This window comes from Cucurbita maxima, unplaced genomic scaffold (assembly GCF_002738345.1).
Source record: "Cucurbita maxima cultivar Rimu unplaced genomic scaffold, Cmax_1.0 Cma_Scf00019, whole genome shotgun sequence".
Classification (NCBI taxonomy): domain Eukaryota; kingdom Viridiplantae; phylum Streptophyta; class Magnoliopsida; order Cucurbitales; family Cucurbitaceae; genus Cucurbita; species Cucurbita maxima.
The window spans coordinates 2,149,264-2,175,332 of record NW_019272035.1 but is presented as its reverse complement, the minus strand read 5'-3'; the positions used below and the strand labels follow the sequence as shown (position 1 = coordinate 2,175,332).

Here is a 26,069-nt window from a genome sequence, read left to right as displayed (position 1 = left end):
CCTCCCCAACCGATGTGGGATCTCACAATCCACCCCCTTCAGGGTCCAGCATCCTCGGTGGCACTCATTCCTTTCTCTAATCAATGTGGGACTCCTACCAAATTCACCCCCCTTCGGGGCCCAACGTCCTTACTGGCACACTGTCTCGTATCTACCCCATTCAGGGAACAACCTCCTCGTTGGCACATCACCTGGAACCTGACTCTGATATCATTTGTAACGACCCAAGCCCACCGCTAGCAGATATTGTCGTCTTTGGGCTTTTCTTTTTGGACTTCCCCTCAAGGTTCTTAAAACGTATTTTTTGCTAGGGAGAGGTTTCCACACCTTTATAAAGGGTGTTTCATTTTCCTCCCCAATCGATGTGGGATCTTACACATAGTTAGCTACTATGTTAGCTACCTAATTAGGCAATAATCCATAGAAAAAACCCTTTAAACAAAACGGATGCAGTCTTTCACAAAGATGAGTAGCAGAAAAACTGTCTATAGTAATAACTGCACAACAAACCATCTTATTTCAGCCTACAGTTCAGGATATTGCCATTTCTCAAAAGCGCAAGGAATTAATTTCTAAAGAATAGCTAGAGAATTATTTGGAAAGGCACAACACACCATGAGGAAGCTTCATAATTAATTGGATCAATTTTTTTCCTCACCACGATCTTGCTTGCCTTGGGAAAAATGTTGATTCCTTCCATCCATAAACCCAAAAGGAAAGCTTTTACCCGGTGACCTATAATTGTCTTCCCCTATAACCTGTGACAACAAAGAAGATAATATAATTTAGTTTTAGCATTCAAATTAAAACCCCATGAGCAAGAGCAATCAAACACTGAAGCTTAGCCTCCCTATATGTTCTGTGGAAGACTTGAAGATTAATGAGAAAACAAATGTGAAGATCCTCTCCCGTCTCGATATGAAACATACAGCAACGGGTTTCAACGTCCATAAGAAACATCTACTCTGTACTATATCACAACCATTATATAAATTCCAATATCTTTTCCCTCCTCCTCGGCGAAGTCGGCATGCCTTCTATCAACTCCAGTACTTCACAATATTCATTTACATTCACATATTTCATTTCTTTAGGAAGACAATATCCTGAATGAAGATAAACAGTCACAAGAACTTTAAAGTCAAAAACCATAATTAAGTTGAATTAAAGGGTAGTTGACGACAAAAAAAAAAAAAAAAAGCATGTATGATCAATTGTATTCCAACACATCACCCAAAATCAGGAGATAAATTAATAACACAAATAATCACAGAAAATGGGGATATTAACATGAGCTGGAACGTAAGAGGAAGATTACCTGCACAACCATGTCATCTACTGAAAACAAAAGACCTTCGAGCACCAACAGAACGAGCGGCAGTCTGTGTTGAGAAGCTCAACTGATCATCCTAACTATCAATGAGCGTTCACGAGTAAACATATCAAGTTTGCTTCTGTTAGCATTTTGAGTAAACATAGAGTTCAAATCCTTATTCACACAATTCCTTCAAATGCATTGATGAAGCATTAAATTGATGGCATGTGACTTGTTACTCATCTAGCAAATAGCTTACAAAAATTAAGATGGGGACACGAATTCAAAATTACAACAAATCATTATCATTTAAAAAAAGAGTAAGAATTATTTGAAACCGTAGAAATGATTGGATTGGAAACTACGATCTCTTTTACTAGACAATCTTCTACCCTACTTATTCCATGAAATACTAAGCCAAGAAATGCTTTGATGCTTGGCTGGATAAAATCTTCAGGGCTTTCCACTCTTCATTGAACGAAATAGAATAATATTTCGCAGAAGGGGGACAATAGTGCTAAATTTTCTGTAGATCATGGCATCTTGTCAAACACTGTTGGATTAAATAAATGCTCTAGTACACTCTGTCGGAGTGAATCCTTTTCGATACATTACTTCCAGCAATCTCTTAGCTTCTGACGTCCTCCCATGTTTGAAAAGAGCATGAACCAATATATCATAAGTCCATCTATTCGGCACATATCCTTTCTCACACAGTCGATTGAATAACTCAAATGCTTGTTGCAGGTCATTTGCACTTAGCCTCCTCAATAATAGGTTGTACGTGTAGATGTCAAGTGGGAAGCACTTGGCAATCGCTTCTTCCAAGTTCTTAATAGACTGGCTTACTCTAATATGGCCAGAAAATGCCCCTATTAGCAGGCCGAGCATAGAACTTTGAGAAGTCTCCACTTGCCCCTCTCTTAAACTAACCCAGGCTTCATAGAGTTTTTGAGTCTTCAATGAACTATACAGAAGTGTATTACCAAGAAAGGATGTAATTGGACGCCCAACTTTATCTAGATCGTTTATAAGATTTACCACCAAATCGTATCTTTCATTATGACATAAATGCTTGGCCAGCTCCTCGTAGCATTCAATACTAGGTATTACACCCCTATCCCTTATGTCCCTAAAAACATCAAGTGCAACATCAGCTTTATTGGCTTTGCATAGACCGACAACCATGACGTTGGATATTTTCCTTCCAATAGTTCGTGTCTGATACAAATCGCTTAAAAAATTCAAAGCATCAGAAATGCGTTCACTATGTAAGTAGCACTTTAACAAAAGAATGTCGGAACTTAAATTGGGTTGGATTCCACTTCTCAACATCATCTGATATACTTCTCTAGCAAGCGCAGACTTTTTTGCAAGTGCAGCTCCATAAATGAAGTTATTGTACACCTCAGGACTGGGCTCTTGACGAGATAACTGTAACTCAAGCAGGTTAAAGAATTGTTTTTCCATATTCTCCATTTCAGTAAGACAGTGAATAACTGATCTAAATAATTTCCTAGTTGGATTGTGACCCTTTTCCTGCATCTCAATGAGTAGTCTTGCAGAGATATCGCCCCTCCTTAACTTGTTAAAACCATCTATCAAAACAAAATAAGTGCTCTTTATAGCTACTACATTTATTCTATTAAGCTCATCATGAATCAAATATCCGTCTTCAACTCTCCTAGCCTTGCATAAAGCAGATATAAACTTATCATATGTGGAACCACTGGGCATAAAGTTCCTCTCTAAGGAAAAAATAACCAACTCCTTCATCTTATCAAGCTTTCCCTCTCGACATAAAGCATCTGCAAGTATAGAAAATGTCCTCTTTCCCGGAAAGTAACCTTGATCTATGGAGTGTTTCAAGATGTGGTATGCTTCATCAGTGCTTCCATCTCCACATAAAGTATTGACCAAATAGTTATATGCCATACTATTGGGGGAAAGCCTATATTCTGATCTTGAGTTGTATAAATCAAGTGCAACATCCACCATCCCAGCTTTGCAGAGGAAACACATGGCAACATTCAAAGTAACTTTATCCGGGGAAATATGTTCCTCCATCATTTCTGTAAGCAAGTCAAATACCTCCTGAAGCCGGTTATCTCTGAGAAGTCTATGAATCAACATATTATAACGAAAGACATCAGGAATGTAACTTTCATCTGACTTTCTGCTATATAAGAACTGTAGAGCTCTCTCCAGCTTCCCAGCCCTAATAAGTTCTGTTATCCACGCACCATACGCATGATCCATTGAAACTAATTCTAAGTCTCTAAACCCTTCAACCAACTTCCATGCCCGCTCAAAGTTTCCACTTTTGCAAAGTGCACTAACAAGAAAACCCAGCATACGCCCATTCAGTCCTTTTCCACTACCTACCAAGTCATGCAAGAAGGTTTCTGCCTCATCCAACTGACTCTGCTTGCAGAAGTTTTTTAGCATTAAGTAATGTGTGATCTCATTCACAAATCCCCTCAGAGTAATCTGCTTGACAACAACATGCACTGCATCAAAGCAATTCTCCTCAACAAGAGAATTCAAAAGAACATGGTAGGCAAAAGAATCGAGATCAAGGCCTTGAAAGCGCATTTTACCAAACAGCTGAAGAGCAAAAATGGGTTTACCAGCAACAGCATAACCCATCACCAGCGTATTGTAAAAACGAGCCTTATGGACAAATTTCTGCTGCACGTAGTTTTCAAGGAAATCAAACATGAGGGACATGAGCTTGGCCTTGGACAGAATCTTAAAGATGGCAACGAATGTGGCACGTGTATGGAAGAATCCCGGTTGGTGTCCTGCCCAGTCAAAGAACTTGAGGCATGATAGAACATCCTTGGAGCCATAACGCAGGACATCTAAGACAAATAACTCATTGAGACGAAGACCAAGACTAGAAAGAGCTAGATCAGCAGTGGAATGACCATATGGCATTTCTTGGTCATCTCTAGCCATTTGGAGGATTTGGAAGATTTGATCATACAAAGCGTTGCTTCCAGATTTGAACCACTCCTTAAAGGGCAAGGCTACTTCCTGAGTGACCATCCAATCTGCCCCTGCTGTCAAGCTTGTACCAACTCCCGTGGACATCCAAGGGGAAAACATAGGAACAATCCTGTTTCCATTATCACTAATTCCAGCAACAGACGAAAAGGAATATAAATTAGGACACGGTGAAGAAGATCCAAGAGCTTCATTGAAGATATCCTTAAATGAGGATACAAAAATCCCAGTTTTGGTTTTAGATTCGACTCTGGCAACACGCTGTAGCAAAATCATGGTTAATTACAAGACTTAATCATATCTCTCCAGTGAAATTGAGAAGACCCTACCCTGCAGACATATAAGTATTTCATATTGTCTCCTTCATTAAGCCGGCTAGTTCTACAATAAAATCTGAGAAGTAACTCTTCTAAAATTCATATCCAACTCACTTCACATCAATCTCAACTTCATTGCAGAAAGAACTAAAGACCTGTTAAAGAATCAAACAGAAAACAATTGCCTCACTAAAGCATTTGATAGCATATCCCAAATGAAAATAAATACATAAAATCAAGGAAGAGATTGGGTAAGGAAATGAACACAAAATTTACTTATCAAAATCAGAATATCAATCTAACCAGTGAAGAAGGAGATAACTGGAACTAGGTTTCCAAGTCGAATTGAGAAAAACTGATTCGATTCGATTCGATTCGGTTCAGACTTTTGGTGGGCTATTCATCCCCTCTTCCTTCCCAGTTCTTCATCTACCTCACGAAAAGCCCTCATTTGTTCTTCGTTCCGCCAAACTGGTTTAACTGAAGAGAGGATGAATAAGTGAATTAGTTTTGGGCAAAGAGAGCGGCGGATGGTAGACGGCTAAACTGAAGAGAGAATGGCGGAGGTAGTGGGCGACGGCGATGGCGACTGTGGCGGCGATTGCGAGAGAGAGAACGAGGGGGATACGGAACTGGGGCGCCGGGATGTCGAAGTGTGCGAAGAAAAAAAAAAAAAAAATAGGCCACAAAGAAAACTATTGAAAATTAATTTGAAGTTGGAAAAAAAAAAAATTAAAAATTTCCTATATATTTTCACATATAAAAATATTTTAAAATATAAAATATGTGATTGCTATATTTAACCGAACATCGGCCAAAAACCTGACTTTCAATTTTTTTAAATTTTTCTTAGTCATCTTATCTTTAAGATCGTTTTTATTCAAATGTGGTCTCGGTTCATTTACTCCTTTACTTGAGTGTCACATGCCCACCAGTTTCCTGTCTTGGTTTGTTCCTAAACTACATCTGCTAGGAAAGGTACGTCTTAATACCATTTGTAATCACAATGTCTAAGATTTGGATCACGATTCAGTATCTAAATTTGGCATCTGATGCTCACTACTAAGAGTGAAGACTGTCCTCACAGACCAACACAACTCCTTCCGGCATGTTTTGTCAACTCACATGGATTCGAGAACAATTCCTAACTCTAATGTAATCTCCCATTCTTAGAATTAGGCACGTGATGGCTTCAATATTTATCTGTATTCCCTGTAATATGACCACATTATCTACTTATCGAAAATCGTTTCAAAGAGTGAAGACTATCCTTACAAACCATATACCAATATGGACCATTTTCAGAGGTGTTCATACGTTGAGTTGGATTGGGTTGGAAGAATCTTTTGAACCAACCCAAAATATTTTAAATTGGTCGGGTTGGTGATCCGAATAACTCGGATAGAGTTCACAACCTAATTCAATCCAGGTTCAATTAGGTTGTCGGATTTGTTTAAATTATTTAAAAAATCTTATTTATTCAAACATCTAGAAGTTAGATCATATCAATAACATTAATTACAAATGTCAAATATTCTTAATTTTTATAATAATCTTAAAAGTTGGGTTGTATTGTAACCCTATTTTTCAACCCGACCAAAAAATGTCAATTTGTGAACCGACCCAAATTTTTTATTTTCCAAAAAGTCAACCCAACCCAAACGGAAGGAAAAAAAAATCTAATCCAACCTAACTTTTATTGTTTGGTTGTGTAGTTTGGATTGATCGAGTTGTCAGGTCATATAAACCCCTAGTTTTTTTTAACATATTTTGTTATCACTCACATGCTTTCTAAGAAAATTATCGAGAGACCACTTTGGGCCACCGAACAAGAGCACCTTGCTTTCAATTTTTTAAAAACATTTTTTGACTATCATATTTTTATAATTACTCTCTTTTGGATGTGGTATCGATTCATTCATATACTTGTCATTTACTCACACATCACAACTAAAAATTTTACCTACATTTTATGTGTTACAACTTTATTAGTACAATTAAATGACGGTATTTAGTGGTAAATATTTGATACAGATATACGTGTTAGATTAGGCCGTCTCTCTTCATTCTCTGTATTCTTCATTGGTGTACATGTTTGAAGTCATCAGTAAAATCTTTAGTCAATATTCCTCTTGTATTTTCTCTCTCTTATTATGTATTCATCTTGATCGAGTGTGTGAGTTGTTGAGCGATCCTAATAACTGGTATCAGAGCTAACAAGTATCGATCGTAACACAAACTTAGGACAAAAGAAATGAATAGTATAGTTAGTGAGAAGAAGGTACAAAATGGTGTGAATAAGCACGACAATATTCGATAAGTAGATAAAAGGAGCATAAAATTCCATTTCTTCCAAGACTAAGAATCATGAGCTATGAACCATTGATTTAATATGACTCGAAATGGAACAAAGGTGTAATTGGTAACGGTCATTTGAGTATTTGAAACTCGAGAGCTCGAATCAATATAAAAATTAGAGAATAATCTTTCTAAGATTTATCGTCAGCTTCACATAATTAAAACGTGTCTGCTAGGGAGAGATTTTCACACTCTCATAAGAAATGCTTCGTTCCCCTCTCCAACCAATGTGGGATCTCACAATCCACTCCCAAATGTTATCAGAGCTAGTCACTGAGCGGTGCGAGGTACTAGATCCTCTCCATAGTAGACGCGTTTTAAAATCATGAGATTGACGACAATACGTAACAGGCCAAAGTGGACAATATCTACTAAGGGTAAGCTTATTAAGCACTAAATTCAAAGTTTGACGATATGTTAGACACGTTTTAAAGTTTATACAACTACAGAAAATCTTTTTAAAAACATTAAAAAACGGAAAGTTTGGTGTGACCAAACTTATAATTTTTTTTTTTTTATAACATTACTAAACTTGGAGAATAACCTCGATTACACGTATATAGTATACGTGTTTTTTTTTTTTTATAACATTACTAAACTTGGAGAATAACCTCGATTACACGTATATAGTATACGTGTGAGCATTCCGAGTTAGGTTTGTTTGAAAATATTCGAGCTGTCCAAAGAATTAGGTCATGTCTTATTAGTCTTGCCTAATTTAGGTCTAGCCATAGCTTTGCTTTGTTACGACGTGTTCGGTTCGTGTCAGGTTAGATTCAACTTCAAAAATTCTTATGGCTTTCGTATTTTTTCTATTTTTAAATTTGAAACCGAGCTTGATTTTGTAAAATATTAGTAAAAAGCACGAATAATATGATATTATCTTATTTGACTATAATAATATGATATTATCGATTTTGAATTTAAGCTCACATGGTTTAAGAATAACATTGGCTTAAAGCACGAGCTCGTTGTTACTTTCTAATGTATTTTTTTTTAATATTTTATTTGTCTTGCATTTAAATTACGAACCTAAACTATATTAGAAAAAGAGAATATAAAAGTTTATTATCTCAAAATCGAGAGTTCAATCCTTCACCTCTCAATTTTTTTTTATAGGTTTGTGTAACCTAAAAATCGAGCGGTAGGGTTTTGATACCCTAAAATGCATAACCCGAATTTCAAACAGTAGGTTCATTATTATCTCAAAACTAAACCCTAAATTGCATAACCCGAAATTCGATCCGTAAGTTCATTATTATCTTAAAACTATACCATAAATTGCATAACCCGAAATTCGAACGGTAGGTTCATTATTATCTCAAAATTATACCCTAAATTGCATAACCCGAATTTCGAACGGTAGGTTCATTATTATCTCAAAACTAAACCCTAAATTGCATAACCAGAAATTCGATCCGTAAGTTCATTATTATCTTAAAACTATACCATAAATTGCATAACCCGAAATTCGAACGGTAGGTTCATTATTATCTCAAAATTATACCCTAAATTGCATAACCCGAAGTTCGAACGGTAGGTTCATTATTATCTTAAAACTAAACCCTAAATTGCATAACCAGAAATTCGATCCGTAAGTTCATTTTTACCTCAAAACTGAACCCGAAATTTCATAACTCGATTAAAACAACCCATAATTTTTTTTTGAGAAAAAAAAAAACCCCTTTGAAATCATTTACATTTTAAAGACATTAATACAAAGATTAATTATAGTTGATAAGAGTTTAACTATATAGCTTTAAGGATTTGGATTGCGTTACATATTAAGCAATATACTTGGAAGGATGCATTCAATATACAGTTAGAACTAGCTGAAAGGTTTGGAGTGAGTTTGTCATTCGGCTACGGAGTAGCGGATTTGATAATGGATCCTATCGATGTAAGCTTTAGCTTTTCTATCGATGCTAGGCTCGGCCACCCAGTGTCGACCTTTGTCATCATCGCTTGGCCACACCTTTCGTATATCTTCCATTGCAATTGCATCGTTGTCCCACCTCTTTCTACGGTCTCAAGACTTGAACAAGGTGGAGATCGAGAAGCAGCATGAGGGCGACTTCAGCTTTCGTCTCTGGTCGTTGGCTGAGGCCATGTCTAGCTAGCTATGGCTTGAAGATATAAGAAGAGGGGTTGGTTGTTTTAGGGAGAAAGAAGGGTTTATATAGGAGAAAAAGAGTGGAGGGTTTTGGAGTTTTGCATAAAGGAAACTGAGAAGAATATATTCTATTCGAAATTCGAATGTTCTCGACTCCAATCGAATGGTACTCAGTAAGTACTTATTTGTGGGCTCTAAATCAAAACTGACGTTAAGCTAAATACCACGACTCTATGCTGCAGGCTCCTAGTGGTTTCTAAGTTCGTTCATCTAAGTTGACACTATACGTGCTATTGGGTCGACCGATCAAGACCCTAATCTACTTTAGAGTGAATCTACTCCTCTGGACTTGATACAATTTCTAGGTTGAACTATATAGGCCTTATTCAATACCGATACCATAACTCTTGTGTATCCCGAGTCTGTGAGACATGGCTAGGTTCTAAATCCAACACTAATGGCCTGAAAGGATATTAGAGTTTTAGAGTCGATCATTACCAATTTTTCATCTACAAAGAGTCAGGTGCTTAATGGGTCCATAATGTTAAACTCGTGCTCGCTATTTACTAGGTATCCATGTGGTCTCTCGTCCATCGTATGAGCTGATTTATCAAGTAGAAATCCTATCGGGATGCCTATCTTTTCTTTTCTTCTTCATCCTTTTAATTAAGAATGTATTATGGTAACACAACCCCCTTAAATAGTGGGGAGGCAGAAATGACCATTTTATCCTTTCGAGATTGACTTTGAACGTTTTGTTTTCTTTTTACAACAAACTAAACTGATACTTTAACTTAGACTACATGTATGGATATGTATGAGCGTTCATCTTAAACTTGTTTTAAAATATTTAAAATTTGAATGGAAAAGGCAAAAATAGGTATAAACTTTATAATTGGAAATTGAATTATTGTCACTCAATTGACTGACCTAATTTATGTCTTCCAATATCTTTGCTTTATCACAATATGTTTGGTTTTTTGTCGGTAGGATTCAACCATACAATTGTCTCACTTTAACTTTTTTTTTTTTTTCATTTTAAAAATAAAAACATGTTTTTTTTTTAAATTATTTAAACGTGACAAATATTTTGAATGGAATATAAAATGAGCATTATAAAAAAAAATGTTCTTCTTGGGACGTGGGTAGATGTGATAAAAGGACAAAGTCGGGGACGAAAATTATATTCCAGTCACCACCACATCTCTCCATCTAACCGAGAAATCCTCGTGTCACTTGGGTCATGGACGACATCTTTAGTTGTATGTGAGTGGAGATGATAAAATACAAAGACGGTGACGAAAAATATAATTCAGTCACTATCTCATTTTATTTAACGGTGAAAAAATGTTCTCTACTCTCTTTGTCTCTCTGTCTAACCGAGAAATCCTCGTCACCTAGGCCATGGATGACATCTCTAGTTATACGTGGATGGAGATGATTAAAGGACCAAAGCAGTGACGAAAAATATAATCAAGTCGCCGCCTCATTTATCTAACTAGAAAAGAAGGTTCTCTACTCTCTCTTTGTCTTCGTTTAATCAAGAAATAATCATCACCTAGGCTATAGACGACATCCCTGTGGGTGGAGATTATAAAAGGACAAAGTCTAAAACTGCCCACTTGACTAGTTTACTTGATAATGGAGGATGCCAATATGTCTCTCCATTTGTCTTTCCGCTGTAGCACTATGCCACCCCCCTTGTCCTAAACCTTCACTATTTTACTCAGCATTCGCTTAACGTTTTCCCTTCTCCACAAAGCCCTCCTCTTAACGCATTTCTCCCTCTTTCTCATCGACCCATTTCGCCATTTTCTCATTTTCTTTCAATTTCACCATCACCCATCACTCTTAAACCCTAAATTCTTGGACCCATCTCCTCCAATGGCTTCCCACTGTGAAAAACACCACCCCCACACTGATTCTACGCCGCATCTCAACGGCGAGGCCAATACCCACTTGCCCAAAAAGCCAAAAATCTCCTCAACTTCCATTTCAGAGTCTGAAATTCAATCCGAATTCGCCCACCACGACCCTTCCGTTGCTCGGATCAACAACGGAAGTTTCGGCTGTTGCCCTTCTTCTGTCATCTCTGCTCAACAACAATGGCAGCTCAAGTTCCTTCGCCAGCCCGATCGCTTCTACTTCAACGACCTCAAGAAAGGGATTCTTGAATCAAGAACCATCATAAAAAACCTCATCAATGCCGAGCATATCGATGAAGTTTCTATAGTCGATAATGCCACCACCGCTGCTGCTATCGTTCTTCAGAAAATCGCTAGGGATTTCAACGAGGGGAGATTCGAGAAGGGTGATGCGGCTGTTATGCTACACTATGCGTATGGTGCTGTGAAGAAATCAATAGAGGCGTATGTTTCTCGAGCTGGTGGGTATGTAATTGAGGTACAATTGCCTTTTCCTGTTAAGTCTAATGATGAAATTATATGTGAATTTCGCAAGGCGTTAGAGAGAGGTAAGGCTAATGGTAGGAAGGTTCGTTTGGCTGTGATTGATCATATTACATCGATGCCTTGTGTGGTTATACCTGTTAAGGAGCTGGTTAAGATTTGTAGGGAAGAGGGTGTTGACCAAGTTTTTGTTGATGCTGCTCATGCTATTGGGTGTACTGATATTGATATGCAAGACATTGGTGCTGATTATTACACTAGTAATTTGCATAAGTGGTTCTTTTGTCCACCTTCAATTGCTTTCTTGTATTCTAGGAGGTCCCCTGGTCATTCTGATTTGCATCATCCTGTTGTTTCTCATGAGTATGGTAATGGGTTGGCTATAGAAAGTGCTTGGATTGGAACGAGGGATTATAGCGCTCAATTGGTCGTGCCTTCGGTTTTGAATTTTGTTAATAGGTTTGAAGATGGGATTAAGGGAATCAAAAAACGTAACCATGAGGTTGTTGTTAAGATGGGAGAGATGTTGGTAGAAGCATGGAAGACTCATCTCGGCTGCCCACCGAGTATGTGTGCAAGTATGATCATGGTGGGGTTGCCTTCTTGCTTAGGTATCTCGAGTGAGTCTGATACTTTGAAGTTGAGAATGCATTTGCGGGAAGAGTTTAGAGTTGAAGTCCCGATATATTATCGTGCTCCGAGAAAGGGGGAAACTGCGATTGTAACAGGGTATGCACGAATTTCACATCAAGTGTACAACAAATTTGAAGATTACGTTAAGTTTAGAGACGCAATCAATGAACTTGTGCGAGACGGCTTCACTTGCTCTCAACTCTCCAAATGAGGATGGAGGAGGTATGGTTTCTATCGCTTTGTTGAATCTGGTTTGTGTAGTTTAGACGGTTTTTATTACTTGGGATCATATAAGGTAAAAAGAGAAATTGAAGTTTTGTTCATATGCAACGAGTGCCAACAAAGACGTTGGACCCTAAAGGGGGGTGGATTGTGAGATCCCACGTAAGTTGGGGAGGAGAACTAAACATTCTTTATAAGGGTGTGGAAACCTCTCCCTGAACAACGCATTTTAAAAATCTTGAAGGGAAATCCGAAAGGGAAAGCCCAAAGAGAACAATATCTGCTTGTGGTGAGTTCGGGCTGTTACAGGTTTTATACACTTCCTCCCCAGAAATTTTATCATCTAGACTATACGATCAATGACTACCCTTCTACAGCTTCCATCATCATCCTTATATACCTTTATTGTCTAACATACTTATAATTTGTTTTGGTGTTAGGAGCCCAATAAGCTCCTTTAATTCATTGACGTTTTATTTCATTCATCAATGAAATTGTTTCTGTTCTCAAATTACGTACTTATAATTTTGTCTACGTCACAAAATGATCCATGGGAGTCCCCGCCTGTCCCTTCTAACCTTACTCTGTAAATCCTCTTCCCATTTTCTCGTCCTGTCTTTTCTCATGAATGTGTGAAGCCGACTTGTGGCTTATGGTTACTCATGTCAGCTTGTGTAATAGCCCAAACCCACAGCTAGTTGATATTGTTTGCTATGTCCCGTTACATATTGTCGTTAGCCTCACGGTTTTAAAACGCGTCTACTAGGGAGTTTCTTTTAACGCAGTGATATGCTTTGTGATTCATATTTTGCAAATAGAAACTGCTTTTGATTAGATGACCTGTAATATATATTATATTAGGACTATTGTGTACAGGTCCATGATCTTATGGAGGACAACTTTAGCTATTATAAAAAAACAGACAACCTCTGAGGACAGAGAGAATAAAAACAGGAACATAACCTTTTAAGCTTAGTCAACCTAACATGTTTTATTCGACATTTTTTGGGCGGAGCCCCTCATTTTCTGTGTTTTCAAAAAGTAGTTTTTCATGGGGAACAGCTGGGTGAAGAACAATTTTTCTTAGTTTCAAGTCCTTTTTTTCACTTTTTGTAGTTCATATATGATGCTGAATTAGTGTCTTTAAGTTATATTTCATGTAGTATCTTTCTGAATAGTTACATTAAACAGTGTTGCATCTTTGGTTCAGCATTCGGGTCAGCGTCGATGTCGTGATAAAGTTTCTTGTATATTTGATTCTTCGACTGATAAAAAGAATATTTCTGCTATCGATCGTGTAAGATGGTATTTAAACTTGCTCCTTTGAGGTCTTTTCGAAATGCATGAACATTCATATCTTTCGGTTTGGCTATTTCTCTATGCTGATCATATAAATATGTAGTTTTTCGATATCTGCATATACAGCAAGGCTTATGAAAGCAGCTCGTGATGATTCTCTTCTACTGCGTAGCCATGGTTTCGGTACCATGAGCACACCCCAGAAACACTTCAGAAATAAAGTCCTAGAGAAGAACTTAACCTGTGTATCAGTCTTCATGATAAGGATAGTACTTGTACATATTTGAATCTCGAGCTTTTGACTCTTAACTATCGAATGAAGTAGCGTCTTCGTCGTCCCAGGAGAGGCCATATAATGTAGGCTAGACTGGACTGTAACTTTAGGAGTTGTTGAGCTATGGAGTTTTCGTGCAGCGAGCGGTTTCTGTATCCTCCATCTAAAATGACTCAGATTTTGATGAGTTGCAGTAGTTTCTAATAATCTATTTCCCTTACATTTCCAGCTGATGTTGTGATTTCTCATGTTTTAGTTATTGATGAGATTATCTCAATGCTTTTGTTCAGTGGCTGTTCTTATCTCTGTGTTCACATTGAGCAATGAATTGTGAGACTTTTGGAAGAAGATTATATCAACTGAGGTTATATATATGTATGTATGATTCCTACTTGATCACTGGGCGGCTGTAGGACGGATGGGCGTCTATAAGTGGTAGAGTTGGGTGGGTGGTACCGCTCAGATTGTGGCCAACCTTCCTAACTGCGCGTAGGCTGGGCTTAAAGCGCGCGAAACTCATCACTATGAGCGTTAAGACCACATGTTACACGAAGGCGTCGCTTTCTCTGTAATCTTATCACACAACAGCCCACTTAGAAGAGCCACTCGCTCTGTTGTGTTACATATAATATAAGCACTAGCCCACCTAATGGTCGGGTGAATCTAAGTTCTGTTTCGGTCAACTATCCACCCATTCATGTATGTATTATATATATACATATATTAAGAGTATTGGGTCCATCCCGGCTAATCTAAGAGTGCTCATGTTTGCTCGAAGCCTTAACCTAGGAGATACCTCGTACTACACTCCATTTGAAGCACGATTGTCGTCAACTAATTAATGTCTATCTAGTTTATGAATTTTTAAAATTATAAATTTAGTCCACGAGTTTGTATATATATATTTTAAAATATTCAGATTTTTAAAAAATATATATTTATATTAATTTTTAAGATATTTCAAACTCTAGGTTTGGAATTTTGCCGCGCTTCCACACTCAATTCAAACTCACGAACCACACAAATCTCAGCTTTGGATTCGTCAATATACCCGAACCCGAGGCTCGAGAGTTTTCAAACCCCGAACCTCAATCCACCCGTTTGCTCAGCTGTCGGCCTCTTCTGTCCGCCGTTCAATTCGAACCCCAATATTGACAAAAAGTTAATTTCTAATCCTTCCAATTCGAGTAACCCAAATAATGAATTCAAATCGCCACCGGAAATCCACATCCCCCCCGTCCGCAAAGCCTAAGATCGTCAAAAGGGCCACTGAATCAGTATAATCTTAATCCTTAATCCTACTCCACAAGTGTCAACAACAAGAAGAACAATCCACCACTTGGCTACTGCTGCTTCTTCTTCAACTAGACGTCAAAAGAGCCACTGGATCATTTTGTTTTTCGATTACAACTCTTGCGATCTTTCATTTCCGCTTCAAAAATGGTGATCTAACTATCTCTTTTCTCTGTAATCTCGATTCATCTCTCGATTTCTGATTATGGGTTAGTTTTTTAAGGAGAAAAATCGTTGTGGGGTTGTGGATATTCATATTCTCTTGATCTTTGACTGATTTTCTGGACCGAATTTTCCCGAGAAAATTCTGGGTTTGTGTTATACAATGTAGTTGAAAATGGGTTTCAAAGCTCTGTTGATAATTTGAATGAATTCACGAGTTTCAATCATTTATTTCTTTACTCTATTTGAAATTACTGCCTTCTCCCACATGCAGATGCTTCATTTTAGGTTTCACAAAGCAACCTCATGAGACCGCTTATCTTGAAAGCCAAATTTCTTCACGCCATTGGAACAGAACCTTGTTCTCTCGATGTCTGCTCAAGAGGTTGATCCATTGCTGAAGGATTTGAATGAGAGGAAGCAGAGCTTCAGGCGAAATGTGGTATCCTTGGCGGCGGAGTTGAAAGAGGCTCGAAGTCGCCTTTCATCTCAGGAAGAATCGTTTGCTAAAGAGGCCCAAACAAGGCAGGCATGTGATTTTGGATGATTTGGGATTCTTGGGCACCTTTTTTTTTTCTATCATATTGTTTATCTTTCAAGCTTTTGAGTGATATTTTGAGCTGTTTTTGCAGGAAGCTGAGACGAAGGCTAAGAATATGGAACAAGCAATTGAGAGATTGCATGTTGAATTGGAAGATAGGGATGAACAGCTCAAGGCTTCTGCAAATTCGGCCACCAAGGTTCCATTCCCAACTCTGTTTCTTACTGAAATTTTCATGATTAATTATTGTTTTAGGTTATCATACTCTGCTTGTGATTGCTTTACTTTTCTCTATGTGGCTATAAAGTTCCCAAAAAGCTACACATCTTAGTCTCATCTTCGTGAATGCCTTCTCTGTTTTGCTCCTTTCTTTTTCAATGTGAGGAAAGCTGGAAAAAGTACTGTGTTGTTACTTTAATTGTTATTTCCCTCCCATTACTTGAATTCAAATAATTGTTTGATTTGAATATCCTGTTGGTTGGTGAGAGGGAAAATGAAGGCAAAGTTTAGATGAATCGATAAATTACTATTTGTTAATACTTTAGAAAAGTGATGGAATTAGAGTCAAACACCGGAGGGTGTGCTAGCGAGGACGTTGGGTCTCCAAGGGGGATGGATTGTGAGATCGCACATTGGTTGGAGGGGGAACGAAGCATTCCTTATAAGGGTGTGGAAACCTCTCCCTAACAGATACGTTTTAAAACCTTGAGGGAAAGTCCGAAAGGGAAAGCCCAAAGAGGACAATATCTGCTAGCGGTGGGGCTAAGCTGTTACATTTGGTATTAGTGCTAGGCACTGGGCAGTGTTCCAGCGAGGACGCTAGGCTCCCAAGGGAGGTAGATTGCGAGATCTCACATCGGTTGGAGGGGGAACAAAACATTTCTTATAAGGGTGTGGAAACCTCTCCCTAATAGACACGTTTTAAAACCTTGAGGGAAAGTCTGAAAGGGAAAGCCCAAAGAGGACAATATCTGCTAGCGGTGAGCCTAAGCTGTTATATATGGTATTAAAGCCAGACACTGGGCGGTGTTCCAGCGAGGACGCTGGACTCCCAAAGGGGGTGGATTGCGAGATGTCACATCGGTTGGAGGGGAACAAAAATTTCTTATAAAGGTCTAAAAACCTTTCCCTAACAGACGCGTTTTAAAACCTTGAGGGGAAGTCTAAAAGAGAAAGCCCAAAGAGGACAACATATACTAGCAGTGGGCCTAGGTTGTTAGTATTAGAGCCAGACACCGGGTGGTGTGCTAGCGAGGACGCTGGGCCCCCAAGGGGGGTGGTTTTGTGAGATCCCACCTCGGTTGGAGAGGGAAACAAAACATTCCTTAGAAGAGTGTGAAAACCTCTCCTTAACTGACGCGTTTTAAAACCTTGATGGTCAACCCAAAAGGGAAAGCCCAAAGAAGACAATATCTGCTAGTGGTTGGCTTGGGCTCGGGTTTGGGCTTGGGCTGTTACAGTTGATAGGTGCAGAACCATTTTGTTCGTTTTTCATTTTTTATGATGGTTTCATAGTAAATCCAATTCCTTTGCTTTTAAGGATTTATGGAAAAGGGGTCTGATGAAATCCATCATTATGTTCTTTAGAATGATGTATGTAACCAATTCTTTGTCGAATACAGTATCTCCATGAGTTGGATGGACTAAGACTACAGCTCGCCACCGCTCAAGCAACCGCTGATGCAAGTGCAGCATCAGCTCGATCTGCACAGAACCAATGTGTAGCGCTTGTGAAGGAATTGGACGAAAAGAACACGTCTATAAAAGAACACGAAGATCGTGTGAAAAGGTTAGAAGAACAACTCGACAACCTACAGAAAGATCTCCAAGCAAGGGAATCTTCTCAGAAGCAGCTGAAAGATGAAGTGACAAGAGTCGAGCACGATATTACCGAAGCTCTCGCCAAATCCGGTGTGAGCAAGGATTGCGAATTGAGGAAGATATTAGATGAAGTTTCCCCCAGAAATGTGGAGAAGATCGACAAGCTGTTGATTGCAAAAGATGAAGAGATAGCAAAACTCAAAAATGAAATCAAGATGATGTCTTCTCATTGGAAGCTTAAAACCAAGGAGTTGGAATCACAAGTATGCATACTTCTTTGGCTATACCGTGTACGGTATACTTCCTCGTACCATACTGCTTTTGTATTTGTTTATATATTTTGATTTTCTTATCAACAGTTAGAGAAACAACGACGAGCTGACCACGAGCTGAAAAAGAGGGTGTTAAAGCTAGAGTTCTGTCTGCAAGAAGCTCGCACTCAGACACGGAAACTTCAAAGAGTAAACACTAAACTTGCTTAGAATTTGATGGTTTTTTAGCTTTAGTGTAGACAAGACTCACATTCAACGTAAATTAGTCGATAAAACGTTCTTTTTGGACCCACGTGTTATAGATGAAACTAAACTGTATTTGGTTCGTAACAGATCGGGGATCGACGGGAGAAAGCCATTAAGGAACTTAGGGATCAGTTGGCAGCAAAACAAGGAGGAGCCGGTCCTGCGGATGGTGAAAAACAAAACTTTTGGGAATCCTCAGGGTTCAAGGTCGTGGTTTCGATGTCGATGTTGATATTGGTAGTATTTTCGAAGCAATGAAGTAAGTCATTAGAATGTATAGTCTTAGCTCTAGGAAAAGGTAGAGGAATGACCATTAAACTAAATGAAACCACCAAGTATGTAGCTCAATCAAATTAGGTGGCTTGTAGGCTTAGTGAGGCCACATTAGGTGTGATGTTCCATGCTTTATGTCTATAGCTCTTACCTCTCCAATAGGCTACCAACTCATTGTGACCACTCATAGCTAGTTGTTCACGAAATCCTCCTACAACATCATGATTAGCTCGAAACCACCCCTTCCTTTGCTACCAAATCACCGAGCTCGATGATTATACGAGTTGTTATAATTACATTATTTGAAATATCACTTCGAGCCATTACTCTTTCAAGCATACATGATAAATGTTATAACACTGATAAGGATAGAATTTCATAGTCGAGATGGTTACATCATGTCTAGTCAATGTTACATCTATTTGAACGTAGCAGTGCACACCTTTATCTGAATTATAGAACTTTATAACCACAACAGATATTAACCAAGACATTAGTCGAAGATGTGAAGAAAATATTGTTAAAATTATTAAAAGATATTTCAATTTGTGTCACAATGTTTTATTAATGCATTTTAGAACTTTATGTTACATTTACATAATGGTTAATTATGGTCGTAAAGTATGAATATTACCACTCTTGCAATGCCTAATGAAAGGTAAGAGTTTTATTGTGAGACTATACAGAGCTAGGTATGTTATATTTGTAAAGGAGACTTGAAAAATGTAGTAAAAAGAGTATTTGTGCTTTCGTTTAGCCAATGTTTAAATTTCTTCGCAATTCTTTGTAGTTTAGATTGTATGTTTAAAATCATTTAAGCTTGACATGATCGATTTTTCTTGTGGAGTGATTTGAATCTCAATCAAATGTTCTTTCCTTTAAATATTTTATCAACAAGGTAATCTGAATTTTACTTTTCCTTGGAATGATTCCTTATCATCAAGGTTAAATGTTCTTACCTTTTTCTCTAGTCAATGACTAAGTTTCTTTCCAATTTTATATAATTTAGATGACATGTTTAGAATCATTCAAGCTTGACATAATCAATTTTGCTTATAGAATGATTCAAATCTTAAATAAGTATTCTTAAATAGTTTAAAAATTTTCGGCTGAAGGTATGGGTTCGGGTTCTTGATGATGGTGATGTAGGAAAGAGAGAGTACAAACGACTCGTTGTGATATCAAATCAACTCATCAAATGACCAAAAATATCCATTAATAATCTTTGGTGTGTAAGCATCACCAAATTCAATGTCCCTTGCAAATAGTTGCATGAATGAATGATTTAAATTGAAGAACAAGGCATTTCATTGAGCAAAATGGGACACAATTAGACATCCACCAACCATATCCCTTGCCTGATTTTAAGTATTAACCACTAACCCTTATGGATTACCAATAGCACCACCTAAACCTTTGCTATGCACCTAAAGACTTCTACTTTCATGCTAAAACTTAATTCAAAAATTTCTAGACCCTCTACGACGACTGTAACCGCTCAAGCTTACCATTAGTAGATATTGTCATCTCAAGGTTTTTCTTTCGGGCTTTCCCTTGAGATTTTTAAGACACCTTTTCTAAGAAGAGGTTTCCACACCCTTATAAAGAATGTTTTGTTCCTCTCTTCAATCGATGTGGGATCTCGAAACGACGTTGTTGATTCTTTGTCCCGTTACATATCGCCGTCAGACTCACGGTTTTAAAACGTGTATGCTAAGGGAGGTTTCCACACCCTTATAAAGAATGTTTTGTTCTCCACCCCAACCGATGTGGGATCTCACAATCCATCTCCTCCAGGGTCCAGTGTCCTCACTGGCACTCATTCCCTTCTCCGATTGATGTGGGACCCCCTAATTCACCCCTCTTTGGGCACACAGCCTCCTTGTTTTCACATCGTATGGTGTTTGGCTCTGATACCATTTGTAACAGCCCAAGTCCACTGCTAGTAAATATTGTCCGCTTTTGCCCGTTACGTATCGCCATCAGTCTCACGATTTGCGTCTATTATGGAGAAGTTTCTACGCCCTATAAGAAATACTCCATTCCCTCTCTAACTGATGCGGGATTTCACAGCTAATGTAAAACTTACTAGTTCAAGTAAATGTTCAATGTGTTTTCCAATCGAAGAAGTCATTTTTAAGATCGACGTGTTCTTTAGTTAGAACGAGTCCTAATAGTTAGAGTCAATAAAATCATTACTTCTTTTACAAAGTGATGATTTAATTAAGAAAAGAAACAATCAAAAGTGAGGCAGTTGCCACCTAAAGTACGTACAATAATGAGCAAATTAAGTAGCATGCAAGTAACTAATGGAATTTTATTATCCCATTCCTCTCTGAGTAACAAAACAAGCCTGTAGCTATTACATTCATTCCTCTCCTAATGAATTGCTGCTTCGAAGTCGTTATCATTCCCGGTAACAACTCAAGTCCGCTGCTAGGTAGAGGTTTCCACACCTTTATAAAGAATGTTTTGTTCTCCTCCCCAATCGATATGAGATCTCACAATCCACCTTCTTTGGGGCCAGTGTCCTTATTAGAACACCGCTTCGTGTCCACCCCCTTCGGAGCTCAGCCTCCTTGCTAGCAGATCGCTTGGTGTCTGGCTCTAATACTATTTGTAACAGTCAAATCCCACCGCTAACAGATATAGTCCTATTTGAGCTTTCTTTTTCGGATTTCAACTCAAGCTTTTTAAAACGCATATGCTAAGGAGAGGTTTTCACACTCTTATAAAGAATGTTTCGTTCTCCTTCCTAAACGATGTGGGATCTCACACCTCTCTTTCAAAGGCCACAAGAAACTTCATTATGATGCCAATTTCTTCATACCTTCTTCTTTATATCAGAGCCCTCTAAGTGTTCTTTCTCTGCTGCAATTCAGTGATGTCTTCTGTTCATTCAAACCATGGCTGCTTCTATGCCTTTAGATCATGCTTGGCTGTGCCAAAGGGACTTCAGAAATTGGCCCTGTAATCAACTACAACAGCCTCTGCAGGCAACGAACTAGCCAGGTTCTCACCCGCGCGGTTGTTCGTATTTCATTTTCTTATTCCAAGTCAATCCCTTCTTAGAAAACACTCGCTGTGTCACTCAAATCTCTCACAACACCAAGAATTTATTATGTTTTCAGGTCGATCAGAGGTCTGGCTTCCTTCTCCTCCACCTCTTAGTATTATGGGCTCCTAAAAAAACAAAGAAAAGAAATTAGGTCATCTTTCCCGAGAGAAGCCGTCTTCTCTCAGGCCAACAGTTTGATACTTCTAGTCAACTACTTTATAACAGGCTTCTCCGTTCTCTAGGCTCTACTCGCTCATATACGCTCCACTCCAATCCTACAAGTAACAATGATTTACACATGTGTGTATGCAAGACCGCTCCTGTAGTTCAAGGCAGGTATCAGGAGAACTTTATCGAAGGAGACCAGAATAAAGTGATCAGTGATTTTACACTTTTGGATGTACAAGATGGGGAATGATCTAAACCAAGAGCTATCAAAGAGAACAAGCATACTTGGTCTAAAGGTATGGGAAATCATTGGAATTGGAGTAGGCCTATTCATAATCTCAATCCTTTGCATACTCTCATTCTTTTTAACCTCACGCAACAAGAACTCAAGAACATCATCATCAGCAGCCAACGCCAACACCAACACCAACGTCTTATGTCCTCTAACACAAATCCCATCACACTCAAAGGACATAAAGGCAGTTCATATCACCACTTACAGCACTGAATCAGGATCATCATTTCATCCATTGAGCTATGGCTATGGATCACAATCAGGGGATGAAGGCAGCTCTGGCACTGTCACGACGACGACAATGAACCGACGTTCGACGTCGCCGATGTCAGGTCTGCTAGAGATGTCGCGATTGGGATGGGGGTATTGGTTTACATTAAGGGAGCTGGATTTGGCTACTAATTTGTTCTCCGAAGAGAATTTGATTGGGGAAGGAGGGTATGGAGTTGTGTATAAAGGGAGGTTGTTGAATGGGATATCAGTGGCTGTTAAGAAGATTTTTAATGGACAGTAAGTTTTGGGTGTAAAATTAGTGATTTGATTGATTTTGAAGTGTTAAATTGATACTTTTTTTGTTTTTGTGTGTTTTAGAGGCCAAGCTGAGATGGAATTTAGAGTGGAAGTTGAGGCAATTGGGCATGTTAGGCATAAGAATCTTGTTCGTCTATTGGGGTACTGCGTCGAAGGGACTCATAGGTACTCAGACGTCTCTCTCGAAAAGTTATATGCTATTTAAGTCAATTATATTTTTGCTACTGTTTTCTAAAACCTTCTTCTCAAACGGGGTTAGAAGCTTGATGTGAGTTCTCACATCAGTTGGAGAGGAGAACGAAACCTTCTTTATAAGGGTGTGGAAACCTCTCTCTAGCAGACATGTTTTAAAAACCTTGAGGGGAAGCCCGAAAGGGAAAGCCCAAAGAAGACAATATCTACTGGTGGTGGGTCTGGACTATTATGCTTGAACATACGTTGCCCGACTGTAGGCAATGCGAATACAAAAAAGCCCAAAGAGGACAATATCTAGTAGCGGTAGGTTTGGGTTGTTACAGTTGAACATACGTTGTCCAGCCGTAGGCAACGCAAAGACAAATTGGTTTGACTCACTTGGTGTTGGGAGTGAGCCCCACACAATCGCAAAGTTTGCTGCCAAGAAAAGTGCGATTGTGACAGCTCTCTCTCTCTCCAACAAAAATGCTCTAATACCCATTGTTGCAGTGAAAGTGGTGTATCTCTCACACTCTTACACTACAAAATCTCTCGTACAAAGTTTCTCCCAATTGCCTATACGCAAACACAAAATAACAATGACTCCAAATTTCAAAATAATACTAGACAAACCTTTATATAGACATAACAATACTAATTCTCATACATGAATCAAAGCAACATTAATGTTCATACATGAATCAAGATGATTCATGTAACATTATGGGAGATGAACCAAATGAATCCAATAAATTCACGAATCGAAGTGGAGAATATACCAAAAGTATTCATGAACCAAATTTTCATGAAAATTCTTGTAACGGCCCTAATCCACCGTTAGTCCAACATTAATGTGTGTTTCAGACATTAAAAAGTGTCTGCTACGGAAAAGTTTCCACACCCTTATAAAGGGTGTTTCGTTCTCCACCCCAACTAATATCTCACAATCCACCCCCACTTCAGGGCCCAACGTTCTCATTGGTATTCATTTCTTTCTCCAATCGATGTGAGACCCCCGCCAAATCCACCCCTTTTGGGGCCCAACGTCCTTACTAGCACACTATCTCATGTCTACACTACTTAAGGGAACAGGCTCCTCGCTAGCACATCGCCTAGTGTCGGGCTCTGATACCATTTGTAACATCCCAAGTCTACCACTATCAGATATTGTCATTTTTGGACTTTTCCTTTCGGGCTTCCCCTCAAACCTTTAAAACGCATTTGCTAGGAAAAAATTTTCACACCCTTATAAAGGGGGTTTCGTTCTCCTCCCCAACCAATGTGGGATTATTGGATCTCACAATTCTCAACAGATCTTATGAATCGGTCCTAATCGATGTTCAAGAGAAAGTACTATTCTTAGCTTTGGTCTACTTTCAGGATGCTGGTGTATGAGTACATAAACAATGGAAGCTTAGAGCTATGGCTACATGAAGGAATGGGAGAGAATAGATACCTTACATGGGAGGCTCGAATGAAGATCATGTTGGGGACAGCCAAAGGGTCAGTAGAATGATCAACCTATGCCTTGTCATATGTTTTGTCTGGTTTTTTAGAACAACCTATGATGTTTTTCTTGTCATGTCACAAAGGATTGCATACTTGCACGAAGCCATTGAGCCAAAGGTGGTGCATCGAGACATCAAAGCTAGCAACATACTAATAGATGAAAACTTCAATGCCAAAGTATCCGACTTCGGGTTGGCAAAGTTGATGGAGGTCGGAAAGACTCATGTTACGACTCGAGTTATGGGGACATTTGGGTATTCTCTATTCATTATTCTTGTACGAGCTTTTAATTCTAGTGTTGTTTCGAGTATTTTTTTTTTTTCTAACTATTGTGTGGTTGTGTCTATAGGTATGTGGCTCCTGAGTACGCGAATACTGGACTTTTGAATGAGAAGAGCGATGTGTATAGCTTTGGAGTTGTATTGGTGGAAACAATCACGGGAAGAGATCCTGTTGACTATGGACGTCCGCCCAAACAGGTACATTTTTTTAGTTTAACAATATGTAGGATGAGAGTTTCGTATGCTCATTATCATATTACGGATCATATCGATAATCAATAAGTTCTTGATGATGAATAATTTTTTTAGGGCTGCATTAGTTTGATCCTTGTATACTGATGTCTATCTTTAACTTGAAGGGTGTTCGTGAGTTGGGTAAGGTCGGGTTGAGACATTTTCTTAGACCCAACTAAATTATTTGGGTTAAAAAAAATTTCAATCCAAACAACCCTTAACATAATTTTTGGTTCAGTTCAACTAATTTAGTTTAGGCAAACCTATGAAACTACAAAAATGACTGAAAAATGTCTCGAGTAATATATATATCAAATTCATCAATTTGAACTGTCTTTATAATACTGTTGAAAAATATTGACCGTAATTCAATTTTTTTCACGAAATGTTGGCTCGATTAAGGTAAATGTGGTGGATTGGCTGAAAATGATGATCGGAAGTAGGCGATGTGAAGAAGTGGTAGATCCAAAAATAGGGATCGAAGGAAGGCCATCCACAAGAGGGTTGAAAAGAGCTCTATTGGTTGCTTTGAGGTGTGTGGATCCAAATTACGAGAAGAGACCAAAGATGAGCCAAGTTGTTCGGATGCTCGAATCTCAAGATAGTTTTTCTCATACACGTCCGAAATAGTAGTCACATTCACATTGTTGGTATATATAATATGTACGTAAGTATGTTTTTTTTCTTTTTTCTGTAACTATTTCAATTCAATTCACTTCGTGGAAAGATTTCAATCAAGGACGTGGGTCGTCACTAATGATAAGAATGAAAGAGCTATACGTAACAAGAGTGGAACACTGTAGGCTGCAAAATTATATGTTCGAGTTTAATATTTGTGAAATCAATCGATCAGAGTTCCAAACTCGACGATGATGTTAACATTGTGTAGTTGATTAGGGTTTCATCTCTAATAATGTTTTTTCTCGAGTACGATGTTAGCATTGTGTAGTCGATTAGGGTTTCATCTCTAGTAATAATTTTCTTTTCACGTCGATGTAATTTTTTTTTTTTTTTACACACTTTGCTCTCCAAGATCTCTTTATAGGAACATATTTAATTTTTTTACGAGTTTTTTAAGTATAACATCTGAAGTGGAAGGTTCAAACATTTGACTTGTTAGTTGACTTTTTATTTATATATATATATATATATTTATATATATATATATATATTCTAATTATGAGTTTGAATATATTAATTTTAATTAATATATGTATGAAATTTAAATACCTCTATTTATTAAATATTAATATTAATTAAAAT

At 38.2% G+C, this 26,069-nt stretch overlaps 4 protein-coding genes across 10 annotated transcripts; 3 read left to right on the top strand and 1 right to left on the bottom strand.

Annotated features, from left to right (window-relative positions):
- Nucleotides 1–1,495: 1,495 nt before the first annotated feature.
- LOC111493931 (pentatricopeptide repeat-containing protein At1g71210, mitochondrial) lies at nt 1,496–5,314 on the bottom strand. 3 transcript variants are annotated; one of them, XM_023143860.1, is made up of 3 exons: nt 4,945–5,314; nt 4,756–4,796; nt 1,496–4,654 (listed from the first exon to the last, which is right to left on the bottom strand). In XM_023143860.1, the coding sequence occupies exon 3, from the start codon at nt 4,598–4,600 to the stop codon at nt 1,877–1,879; it is 2,724 nt and encodes a 907-aa protein (XP_022999628.1). In that variant the 5' UTR covers nt 4,601–4,654; nt 4,756–4,796; nt 4,945–5,314; the 3' UTR covers nt 1,496–1,876. The 3 variants fall into 3 exon arrangements, with proteins under 3 accessions (XP_022999628.1, XP_022999627.1, XP_022999629.1); XM_023143859.1 differs by having other exon boundaries at nt 1,496–4,796; XM_023143861.1 differs by lacking the exon at nt 4,756–4,796.
- Nucleotides 5,315–10,772: 5,458 nt separating this feature from the next.
- LOC111493740 (probable L-cysteine desulfhydrase, chloroplastic) lies at nt 10,773–14,179 on the top strand. 5 transcript variants are annotated; one of them, XR_002720057.1, is made up of 3 exons: nt 10,773–12,375; nt 13,586–13,680; nt 13,778–14,179. XR_002720057.1 is itself a non-coding variant. In XM_023143564.1 (2 exons), the coding sequence occupies exon 1, from the start codon at nt 10,997–10,999 to the stop codon at nt 12,362–12,364; it is 1,368 nt and encodes a 455-aa protein (XP_022999332.1). In that variant the 5' UTR covers nt 10,773–10,996; the 3' UTR covers nt 12,365–12,375; nt 13,778–14,179. The 5 variants fall into 5 exon arrangements, 2 of the variants coding, with proteins under 2 accessions (XP_022999332.1, XP_022999331.1); XR_002720058.1 differs by having other exon boundaries at nt 13,567–13,680; nt 13,801–14,179; XR_002720056.1 differs by having other exon boundaries at nt 13,567–13,680.
- A 915-nt stretch (nt 14,180–15,094) lies between these two features.
- Nucleotides 15,095–18,910, top strand: LOC111493882 (nuclear envelope-associated protein 2-like). The gene is made up of 6 exons (XM_023143787.1): nt 15,095–15,391; nt 15,678–15,932; nt 16,036–16,143; nt 17,567–18,028; nt 18,125–18,226; nt 18,371–18,910. The coding sequence occupies exons 2-6, from the start codon at nt 15,774–15,776 to the stop codon at nt 18,539–18,541; spliced, it is 1,002 nt and encodes a 333-aa protein (XP_022999555.1). The 5' UTR covers nt 15,095–15,391; nt 15,678–15,773; the 3' UTR covers nt 18,542–18,910.
- A 1,793-nt stretch (nt 18,911–20,703) lies between these two features.
- LOC111493892 (probable receptor-like protein kinase At2g42960) lies at nt 20,704–25,816 on the top strand. The gene is made up of 6 exons (XM_023143796.1): nt 20,704–22,587; nt 22,669–22,773; nt 24,163–24,285; nt 24,375–24,545; nt 24,641–24,770; nt 25,209–25,816. The coding sequence occupies exons 1-6, from the start codon at nt 22,013–22,015 to the stop codon at nt 25,434–25,436; spliced, it is 1,332 nt and encodes a 443-aa protein (XP_022999564.1). The 5' UTR covers nt 20,704–22,012; the 3' UTR covers nt 25,437–25,816.
- The last annotated feature ends 253 nt before the right edge of the window (nt 25,817–26,069 follow it).

Bases quoted from the DNA above. Each gene is read 5' to 3' on its own strand.
- LOC111493882 (XM_023143787.1), top strand. From the start codon at position 15,774: ATGTCTGCTCAAGAGGTTGATCCATTGCTGAAGGATTTGAATGAGAGG. The intron at 16,144-17,566 runs GTTCCATTCCCA...TGTCGAATACAG, and splicing joins CTGCAAATTCGGCCACCAAG to TATCTCCATGAGTTGGATGG. The intron at 18,029-18,124 runs GTATGCATACTT...TCTTATCAACAG, and splicing joins CCAAGGAGTTGGAATCACAA to TTAGAGAAACAACGACGAGC.
- LOC111493892 (XM_023143796.1), top strand. From the start codon at position 22,013: ATGTACAAGATGGGGAATGATCTAAACCAAGAGCTATCAAAGAGAACA. The intron at 22,588-22,668 runs GTAAGTTTTGGG...TGTGTGTTTTAG, and splicing joins AAGAAGATTTTTAATGGACA to AGGCCAAGCTGAGATGGAAT. The intron at 24,546-24,640 runs GTATTCTCTATT...TTGTGTCTATAG, and splicing joins CGAGTTATGGGGACATTTGG to GTATGTGGCTCCTGAGTACG.
- LOC111493931 (XM_023143859.1), bottom strand. From the start codon at position 4,600: ATGATTTTGCTACAGCGTGTTGCCAGAGTCGAATCTAAAACCAAAACT.
- LOC111493740 (XM_023143564.1), top strand. From the start codon at position 10,997: ATGGCTTCCCACTGTGAAAAACACCACCCCCACACTGATTCTACGCCG.